The sequence below is a fragment of the Danaus plexippus genome, chromosome 23 (assembly GCF_018135715.1).
Source record: "Danaus plexippus chromosome 23, MEX_DaPlex, whole genome shotgun sequence".
In the NCBI taxonomy this organism is placed as follows: domain Eukaryota; kingdom Metazoa; phylum Arthropoda; class Insecta; order Lepidoptera; family Nymphalidae; genus Danaus; species Danaus plexippus.
This window is the reverse complement of record NC_083551.1, coordinates 1,159,893-1,171,069: the sequence shown is the minus strand read 5'-3', so window position 1 is coordinate 1,171,069 and position 11,177 is coordinate 1,159,893. Positions and strand designations below refer to the sequence as shown.

Sequence of the window (11,177 nt, the reverse complement as noted above, 5' to 3'; positions counted from 1 at the left end):
ATTTCCTACATCTTATTAAGGCACATGCTATTATTTTGTGATTTAGGAACGAATAAATGTTATTTGACAGATATTAAAAACTACCCTCAATTAATATACACTGTCTTAAGTTAATTGAAAGATTTTAAGGATTATATACCCAGACCTACATCGAAGGCAACTAAAAAGCTACAGTTAAAAGAAAAGTCAACATAAGAAACATTTTTTATAACAACATCTTTATTTCCGCTTGACAAATATTAAAATAGTGTTATATTTTACAGTTTCTGTGCTTCAGTCGCTTCTATAAATGTAAAACTGCTGCTGTAGTTCTTATGTTTAATTTGCGAGTTGGACTATAAGAAAAGAAATATATTTATGATGATTAGTTGTTAGTCAGCATATTAAAAGTATATATATTTTTTGCGTCAATATATATAACATAGTATAATATAATCTAGCCCTATCAAACTAGTCTATTTAATAAAATATGGTCAGTAGAATAAAGGGCCATATGATGTGTGTACTTGTAATAAATCACTTGAATATTTTTATCTAATCAAAATTCGGTTGAGAAATATTAATATTTCGTAATCATACCTTGAACCTTCAAATGAGAGACGGACTTATGACGAAACATTTTATAGTTGGTTAAGTTTCCAAGTCCACTTAATATATTCCAGTGCTACCTGCTTAACGTCCAGATAAATATATAATTAATTTATAACAAATTAACAATATTGCCTCTTTAAATGTATATAAAATTATATACATATATATAATTAATAAATTATATATATAATGAAAAAAATATTCAGCTGATAGACAATAAAAATTTCAAATACAACATCCAAAACACTGCTACGGGGCAATTATCTTAGGGATTAAACATATCCCTTACATGCGACATGCAACAGATGGACGAAAAGTTTCCGTATGTCAAAGGTTATATGTCAAAGGTCATTTTGCCATATTATATATACTATTGTTAAGAACTAATTTAAAAGATCTTAAACAGGATAATATGACATTACGATCAATTTAACAAATAGCTTTATTTGATGAAGCACAGCGTATCGTCCTTTGATAAAAAAATTGTAATCATACACTAGTACCATATATACCTAAAAACCAGCGAAGTTAAAAAAAAATCTTGTTATAAATGAGATCTAAGACTTTCGCGAGTTTTATTCATTTAAATGAAACTAATAATTTTCGAATAAACTACGCATGCTTTATTTTTTGTTAAAACTACATACTCCCGACGCGACGTTTCGGTTACTTTTCAGCGACCGTGATCACGGGCGGACGAGATGATCTCGTAGTATATCCGAAAAATATTAGTTTCATTTAAATTCTCGTTAAAAAAAATTACACTATTTAATTATTATAATTTCAATATTACAAAAAACGTTAAAATGATTCATCTTGCATTTATATATGATTAATGATTCAGAATATCGGCTAATACTTTACCCCTATCATAACAAAATACTACGTTAATAAGAAGTGGTGTACAATGTCGTTTTATTGAATGGTTTGTTGAAAAGAAATGTTGATATTCAGATTGAAACGTCTAACTAAACAAGTTTCGTATCAAGGCTATTTAAATTGGAATACTCGGTGTATGAAGTACCTATGAAAAGTATTTCTGAATACTGACAAGGTAGTTGTGGTGATATTAAAAAAAAAATCCTTCCTAAACGCTTTTACGTAGCACAAAATTCTCTAGATATACCCTCCATTAAAATTTTTTTTTTCGTAAATCCTTCTCTGTCCAAGGTCCGCACCGTTCAAATTCACACCCTTTTTCTGTTTACAAAGAGTATCTAAGTGCACTTTTCTTTAAATCTTGTTAATGAGACATCTTTTCGCATTATTATTCTTTGATATGTAATGTTTTTTATTTTTTGATATTTCGTGGTGGCCTGGAGGTAAAAGGCCTGCCTCATACGTGAAGGCGCGGGTTCGAAACCTGGCAAGTGCCAATGTGATCTTTTCCGAGTCATATGTACTTTTTAAGAGTATTTAGACACCACTGACAAACTGTGAAGGAAAACATCTTGAGGAAACCTGGTCTTATAATTTCAAATTATAAGATTGAAATCGCCAACCCATCTTGAGCAAGCGTGGTAATTAATGCTCTAACCTTCTCCATGCGAAAGGAGGCCTGAGCTGAGCAGTGGGCTCTGATAGGCTGATGATGATGAATGTTTTTTTACTGTTCGACATATATATATATATATATATATATATATATATATATATATATATATGTTATTGTGTTATAATTTATAACTTGTCTATTTTTATATATTTGTTTTTATGATTATTTTATAATCCTTTTTTTCCTTCTCTTGTTTATGCAGATAAATGGGTACAGACCTACACAACTATTGCTGATGCTGTTTCCTCTATCAAAAGCATTTTGGAAGAGATCTCTATGAAAAGATAAGTTATACTTTGTGCATCACATTTCTTTTAAAAAAAATCCCAACTTCCTAAACAAGATATAAAACTAGATTATTTGTTATAAAATAGCATAACAGTAGTATATACAGATTCTAAACATCTTGTTAAAACTAATTTATATTTAAATAAGAATGTATATGGTAACCATCACCTTGGAAGGTAGCTAAAATAATAGTTTGTGTAATTGAGGTTCTTATCGGTGAGGAATAGTTACAATAATTAATGCTCTTTATTAATTATCAATACTATTGAAGATATAAAAAAATGTCTATCATAAAACTTATATGTCTCTTTATTTATCCATTTACATCTTAAAATAGATATTAGTATATAAAGTTGTAGAAGTCCGTGGTTAGAATGTATATTTTTAAAGACATTGACACGTCCACTGTAACATTGTTTTTCAACTCTTATAAAACCAGCCAGAATAAAATTTAAGTGATTAAAATAAGATAAAAAATAATCAGATATATTAAAATATCTTTGCACTGAAAATACAGTGAGTACTTACGATCAATCAAGTTTTTATTCCGTTAGTTCCATAGTCAGCACCAACCAACTCTTTTTTCGTCAGCAGAATACAAAGTGCTCCACACGGGGTCTTCATGCTTAAATGCCATAATCTTTCAAGATTATTTAGTTAAAAAAACTGAATATTATTTTATCACTTTAAACATAATATATCTCTTCTGTCAGACATTTCGTTATGTGGTATCTTCTTTTGAAAGTTTTTACAGCAATTCAAACAAAGTATGCAAAGGTTCAGACTGATTGCCAAGTTCCATGTGTTGTTGAGATGGCGGAGGTAACAGCCTGATAAGATCAACAGTTGTTTCTTAGAATACATTCCTAGCTCATCGACTGACGGGCTTCTAATTGAAGATGAACATTCTCCCAGTTCAATAGGAGTCACCTCTGTATTTTCTATTTTAGAAATGGTTGAGTGGTAGGGAATTTAATAACAAATCATTCAATACACTGCGTATATTATTTCAATAATTAAAATTACCTTGCAGTCGATGTTTTGTGAGAAATACAACCGGGAATATTTAAAAATTTGACTGGAGTTATGACCTCCGACTATAAATTCAAAAGTGACTTCTAAGGTCGTAATATCATATCCGTTACCCGTGTCTTATATCTACATTGTCTTACTTTATCTAAAGTTTAAAATTTTTGGCACTCTAGACCTCCACTTGTTATGTGAATGTGTCTAGTCGTAATGATGAACAAGTCAAAATGTAAAAAAAAAACTTATCTTGAAAGAGAATATAATTTCTGGGCGAACATGTATAAAATAAATTTATCAGGGTTTTAAATTATAGTCTTCCAGGAAAGCGCTGATAGCAATCTCATTTTATTAAACACTATTTACATACACTTGTTTTTAACATTCTGATTTTAAAAATATTTATTACGCAGAAAAAAACTAAACAAAAAATGATGCATCATATGCTCCACCCAATTTATGGAAATTTAAATTTTCCGTTACGAGAATAGCTAAACAATTAAACTTGTTTAAACTAAAAATTACAGCGCTTAAATTTCTTGATCTTTTTTTTTAATATTTCCTCCACCTAATGCAGCCTGAATTTCTTGTAAAGTCTTGCCTTTAGTTTCCGGCAGGAAAATTGCTATTAATACACCGAATAATATACACAATACTGCGAAGAAGAAGTAAGTTTCAACAGGTCCCATCACGGTAGTCATAATTGGGAAGTATTTAGATGTAATAAATATAAATAGTACAGTCGCGATTTGACTAAGACACACTCCAAAACCTCGATGCTGACTGTCGAATAATTCGGCGATGACGAACCAAAACACCGAGCCGACACCTTAAAGAAATAACATTATATTATTGTTAACAGTATCATTTAATACCAACTGTGGAAATTAAACCCGAGCACTGAAATGATAGTTAAATGAAACTAATATTTTTCGGATTTCTTTTTTGGACATTGGACAGACAAAGAGGAGCATCGGTACAAGGGTTAAAGAACATATCTCAGATATCAAAAATAGGCGCGCGTCGAAGTCATCAGTGTGTGAACACACAATGGACAAACCAGGCCACTACATTCGGTTTGATAAACCACAAATCCTCGCTCGTGAAGACAGGTATATACCGAGGTTAATCCGCGAGCCTATTGAAATTAAAAATTTCCCAATTTCAATAGGGAATCTATCAAACACCTGGGACCCCCTTCTTAAAAATATAAAATCCCATGTCCGAAACCACACCACAGGACCTCAAGACACCGTGAGCGCATTCTGCCAGTATCCAGAGCGGTACGCCAGAAAATTAAGAAATCGTTGGCGGTAGATGATAACAGGACCAACTAACAGACACTCACATCTCGTCTGCCCGTGATCACGGTTGCTGAAAAGTAACCGAAACGGTGGGAGTATGTAGTTTTTTTTTTACAAAAATAAATCACGCGTAGTTTATCCGAAAAATATTAGTTTCATTTAAATTAATAAAACTCGCGAAAATCTTAGATCTCATTAACTGAAATTGTAGTTAAAATTGGTAAGTTGTCTTAAAGATATTAAATAAAGAAAACAATTTTAATAATAATAATAATTTACCGCATTTAATTAATACAGCATATATTTGTAGAATTTTCTTTATGTATATATTGAAAATTTGAAATTAATAGAACTCACCAGCACTATAAAAGTAGATAACAAGTATAACAGATATAAGAGGTAAGTAGTTCATGAAACCGGAAACCACATAGTCGCTTGATTCACTGACTTTGAAGAAAGTACCAAGACCAATCTGAAACACGAATTCGGTTTTCATGATCCCTTTTAGTACTTATACTTTTGGTTAGTTAAGCAATTCTGTTAGTGTGTAAAATAAGTCACATCTCCGTTTAAACTGAGAGAAGTAATCTATCCAATTAAATAAAGAAATAACCAAAATAGATAATATAATATAAACATTCTTTATCAAAATAAACTTACCATACCAAAGAAAATACCACATAGCGAAGACAACAAAATGGTCCTTCTGCCAAATTTATTGGAAGCAAAATTAGTGCACAACGCCGCAAATAACTGTGTGCAACCAATTATAACAGATGCTATTTCTGAAGGTAGCTTAGTGTTTGTTGTCTCAAAAATCGTTTGTAAATAATAGGAAACTGCACTGAAACCAACCAGATTTGTACTAGCACATAATAATATACCCAGAGCCAATGACTTCAAAAAAATTCTGTCTTTAAATAATGACATTTTATTGATTTTTCCATCGTCCTTCGATATTCTATACTCCTCTAGTTCTTCTTTGATTTCGGTATCGCTTTCCCGAATAAGTTTTAACACTCTAATGGCTTCCTCTTCACGTTCTGAAATCAGGTTTCTTATAAAAAATAATTTCTTACCCAGATAAATACTATTTTTTAAATTTATTGTGATTTTAATATCACTGAAATTATAGATATTTAAGGACACTCTGAAAAATAATATTCACCTTTAAAATATAAATGGTATGGACTGTCAGGGAGAAAAAATAGTGGAACAATTGTCAGAGCAATCATCGTGGCAATGAAAGTATTCAGAGCCGTATATGATATAAACGGACCGACAGACAAAGTTATAAGTACACCCAAACAGGAAGATACTTGTAACAATGAGCCCAAAGATCCACGATGTTCCTTCTGGAATAAAACGTTTAATAAAGCAATTAGAAATGTACGAAAATATTGATATCTTGGCATGGTGGCAGAGGTCTTTGTGATTTGACCAGTACGATGTAAAATATTTAGTAATATATATTATAAAAATTAAACATAACTATGTTAAAAGGTACATCAGTGATATAATTTCTGTCAAATGTAATTTATATACTAAACTCTAAAGATACTTACAGATGCGATTTCCGAAACGTAAACACTTACGATAGTATACGTAAAACAATCAAAGAGAATCCATATGGCTCTAACCAATATCAACATCCAAACTTCTGTCAAAAATATACAAAGTACAGCCATAATAAACTTAGGTAACGATGACATAATAATACAACGTTTACGACCATTTTTTTCTAATAGGATTCCACCAATGGCATTAACTGTAATGAAAAAATAATAATAAGTTTGGACACGAAGTCGTTTAAGGAGTCCGTACGTGGTGCATATTTTTCAATCACATAGAAAAAGAGAGTAAAGCAAATTTATATTTTTAAGTTTGATACTGTTAGGAATAAAAACTTTTTAAAACAAAAATATGTTTGGATAAAAGTAAGCTGTAAGAATAAGTAAGTTAATTTTTTTTTTAAACAGATATGAAACTTGAATTTAGATTATTTAAAAATTCGAACTTAATTATAATTTAATGAAAATATAAATAAAATATACATATCTCTATTTAGTTTTATTAGTGTATTATTTGAAATATTTTTGTAACAAAATAACTTACTAGTTATACTTAAGAGATATCCTCCAGATACGGTCCAAGAGCTTTCTTCATTCGTAATAGGTGTAGAAAAAGGTGTATCTGTCCCATTTTGAAGTTTTAAAATAACTGGTGACGGCCACGCAATACTCATGCCCGATGTCAGTGTTGCTAAATTAACTGAAATATATAAAATACGTAGACAAAATCGATTTTAATATTCTTTTACGACTTTTGAACGAAATATTACTCTAAGTCTAATCAAATGATTTAAAATGGGATCGAAATATTTTCAAGATATTAATACAGCAAGCAAGCACGCAAGTTCTGATTGGAAAACAACATAAATTTCCCACATAAGATAGATCCTAAGTTTTAGTTTTAGTCAATGTACTCAGTATTTATTGAGATACAGAAAAACATTGCTGCTAGTTGCTAAGCCTTAATGTTTTTCAAACTCTTCCTCACTCGTGTATTATTCTCTAAAGTTACACATAATAATTTTGTTGACTTATTGGGTTATAATTATTATTCAGGATCCTTTGTAGATAGAAAAATTCTACATATTACTAACGTTATCCTAATTGATGTTACCGAAGTTTGTATTTACCAATATATCCTTTTCTGGAAAATTTACGTTTAAAATAAATAAAAATAAAAAGTTGTCATGGTTTTCGACTAATCTAATACCATATGCACTGAACCTTAATTATTATACCCTATAAGCAAATTTTTAATCAAGTTCTTGGTTTTGAATTGTTGTACCGTTTAAAAAAATAATAATTTGACATTGAATTTCTTTGGAAATACTTTATGTATTCTTCTCAATCAATTTCATTCCCATCAAAGTAATTCTTGCTTGCTTGAAACAGTGATTGTAGTCAATTTCCGGGATGGCCTTCAGTTCCGCCTTCAGTTCAATTTTGAATGAAATGAACTGGTAATTATTTATTAAATATATAGCAATATCATATTTTAGTTTTTTGTAAATTTTAATTTAAGAACTTCTGCAGTCACTTTCCTTCGGCTGAAAACCGTGTTCATTAATGAAAATATATCAGCGGTCGTTCAACGTTTCATTATAATCATTTGATTTATATCATGGACTTTTATTTTTTACCCCGTTTGTTTTTTTTTAAATATTGAATTAATTATACATTTCCATGTTATTAGCACAAATTGTCAAACTTATTGTAGAAACGTAAACGTAACGTAGGTAGGATGGATATTTTTACTGTGAGTCAGTTCTGCAATAAGCGAGCTATTGAATGAGCGCGTGTTTCTCTCATAGAGATAAGTACCTACCTATAAACACTACAAATGCAAAGAACAACTGCTTGTACACAATTATTTGAATTGATCCATCCGTTCAATAATTTTAAACCCCTTTTGAGACACGCTACACCATCTGAAAAAGGTTCCATTCGATTTTTCATCTCAATACTGTCTTGTATTAATAAGATTTTCCTACGAATAGAACAAAAAATTTTGAATGGGATTTTTTAAAATATAGAACTCCTTTATATTGAAAGCGGGTTTAAAAGTAGCCTAAGTTATTTCTAATGGCTTTATTTACCTGCGAATTATAGTTTTTTTAGTTTCGACTTGTCTTTAGCTGTTAGACCTATTGGCTTTTACATCGTCACCGGGAGGGTTGGGTGGCCCGATGGGACCAAACCGTTTAATTCGTGCCCGAAGGGTCCGACGGATATAAGCCCGTCCCAAGGGTGCCTCTAGGAGGCCGGACCTAGGATTAGGACGTCGTTGAAGGGGAGGTTGGCATCGGGTGATGGGACTAAATGACGCCCCCGAGGGCAGAACGCCGGAGCGACGTGTAAGAAACGGGAAAGTTCCACAACAATTAGTCCAGCCGTTACATAAATTATGCCAAAATATAGACACCAAACGAATGACAATTTAATTTTCGATGTTAGTCATGTATATACCGGCGCGAGCAGCTTCAATGACGGATGCAACATGAAAATAACTCAAGGCTGTCATCAATTACTATAACAACTTATTGGTCGTCGTTACTATTGTTAAAAGTAAAACGAAATTAAAGAGAATAGAACTATGTTTGAATTCTGGTATAAATATGACGTCTGAACGCACGACAGCAGACTGCAGAGTTCAGCGAGTGCGGATCATAAAGAATGTGATTATGAAGATCCTTCGAGAAATACAAGAACATTTAGAAGAATTGAAGTTTCATTTTAAAATATCTGGAACGTAGTGAAACAAGTGACATTAGTGACGTCATGGAGGCTGGCGTCCTGTCTTTAAAATAATGAATTCGTAATAAATCCGATATATATATTTTCATATTTGTTAAGCGAAAAGCTGTCAATATAAATTTACAAACAGACACTTCAATTTTAATTATTAATATAGATAATAAAAATTATAAAACGACACAGCCCTGACTGTCAAATCATTTGAGCTATAATCCGTACAAATATTCATGAGCAGACACAAAAGTGCAAATAATATAATCATTATAAACTCGGCAATTAAGATTATTTGTAAAGAAATAACAAAAGAATGAATACAATGTTGTATTCAATGACGTACAAATTATGAGAACTTATTGAATTAAATCAATATAAAGGTGTCATTTAAACCAGAATATATCACCGAATTACATTTAAACATAACTAATTTTAAGTGAGAAATATTAGTAAGGGATAATTAAAAGAATGTTTAAGAAAAGATTAGAATTAATGAAATCAAATGCTTTATTTTATTGTATATTTAAAATGATTGAAGTCACTATCATTGATTTTCTATAGCAGTTCAGCTACAGTAATTATTTACAAATAAAGCATTGAAATAAAAAAAATAAATATCACTTTATTAAATGATATTAAAAGGAAAGTGAGAACATTAATCGAGAGATATAATATAGCAGATCATACGACAGAAAAGATAAATAAAAATAAATAAATATTGAAATATCACAACGCATTACTTGCAACTGGACGATCGTACTGGTACGTAAGGCAATAAACAGTAGTGCTTTATATTATTATGGAAAAGTGTTGTTATTCTTTCACTTCTGCAAAATATTTAGAAAAAATACGGCTAAGAACCACTACAAGGTAAGAAAGACAGGACAGAAATGACATTAGTAAATATAATGTTCTGGCCTAAACGAGTACGTGATTAATGTGAACTCTTAAATTATAAACTAAAAATAACCAAACTCCTTTTAAAGTCATCCTTCATGTTGAGAGTTAAATTAAGATAAAGTGTTACTTTGCGAACCAATATTTAATTTATGATCTTTCATTTAAAGTAAACGTTCCTATTTTCGAAGAATATTTTTTTTTATAAGATTTATTACGGATCAATTTAAATCACAGGCTCCTATTGATATGGCACATATTTTTGATCAAGTAGAATTTTGATGATGAAACCGAATATTTTTTTTTCTCATATATTGAAGTATTTTTTTATTAGTTTCACTGCTAACACTGAACGGTGATGTAAGCTTACTTTTGATAAAAATTTAATATAATGTTACCCTATTTTTACATAATAAAATGTTGATATATATATATAAAAAATATTTACCGATTACAACTGTTATGTATTGTCGTATTATGGACGGTGGGATATTTGCTATCATCTTATTTCAAGTTTTTGAACACAAAATAAATATACTGTGAAACACGATTTGTTCGGGCGGGAGGCTTGACAACAATGTGGCGTCGTAAGACTAATTTTAAGATGTAATTAGCATGAGGATATTGTAACGTCATTTACATTCGCCGATTATCTTAAGATAAATGCATTTCATTTTTTAAATATTATTACATAGTGGTATTCAAGTGTTCAGTACTAAATTTTCATTCGTCTTTTGCATGTTGCATTACATTTAACCCCTGTCAACGTTTTAGTGTATTAGTCTTGCATTGGCTTATCGTGTAACATAAATTTGTGCAAATGCTCCTCAATAATGTGTTTGGTCATTGAATCAATAAATGTTATTGTTAATTTTGCACAAGCACCCATAATGTTAATTGTACTCATTGCAGTCATATGTAAACAACAACAACAACAACAAAAGCAAACAATAATCTTAAAAGTAAAGGCAATGAATACAATCTGATATTAAATTTTATATAAAAAGTGCTTTCATAACGCCAAACACATTTTAGCAATTGTTTTATACGATTCCTTATCATTATAAAAATCATTTAGGAAAATTTTAGTTGTTATTATATTTTATAATTATTATTGTTTTTCTGAATACATTTGATATCATCCTACCATGCAGCTTTTTTTTCGTCATAACATGCACCAAAAAATGAAGTATTACT

At 30.4% G+C, this 11,177-nt stretch overlaps 1 protein-coding gene across 1 annotated transcript; it reads right to left on the bottom strand.

Moving 5' to 3' along the window:
- Positions 1–3,783: 3,783 nt before the first annotated feature.
- Positions 3,784–10,547, bottom strand: LOC116774947 (facilitated trehalose transporter Tret1-like). Its single transcript, XM_032667739.2, has 7 exons — positions 10,429–10,547; positions 6,880–7,035; positions 6,330–6,532; positions 5,933–6,119; positions 5,425–5,807; positions 5,122–5,236; positions 3,784–4,289 (listed from the first exon to the last, which is right to left on the bottom strand). The coding sequence occupies exons 1-7, from the start codon at positions 10,481–10,483 to the stop codon at positions 3,991–3,993; spliced, it is 1,398 nt and encodes a 465-aa protein (XP_032523630.2). The 5' UTR covers positions 10,484–10,547; the 3' UTR covers positions 3,784–3,990.
- Positions 10,548–11,177: the final 630 nt, after the last annotated feature.

Excerpts from the sequence above, each read along its gene's own strand:
- LOC116774947 (XM_032667739.2), bottom strand. The coding sequence starts at position 10,483 with ATGATAGCAAATATCCCACCGTCCATAATACGACAATACATAACAGTT. Across the intron at positions 6,120-6,329 it reads ACGTTTCGGAAATCGCATCT|AAGGAACATCGTGGATCTTT; the intron begins GTAAGTATCTTT and ends GTTTTATTCCAG. Across the intron at positions 5,237-5,424 it reads GTGGTATTTTCTTTGGTATG|ATTGGTCTTGGTACTTTCTT; the intron begins GTAAGTTTATTT and ends TTCGTGTTTCAG.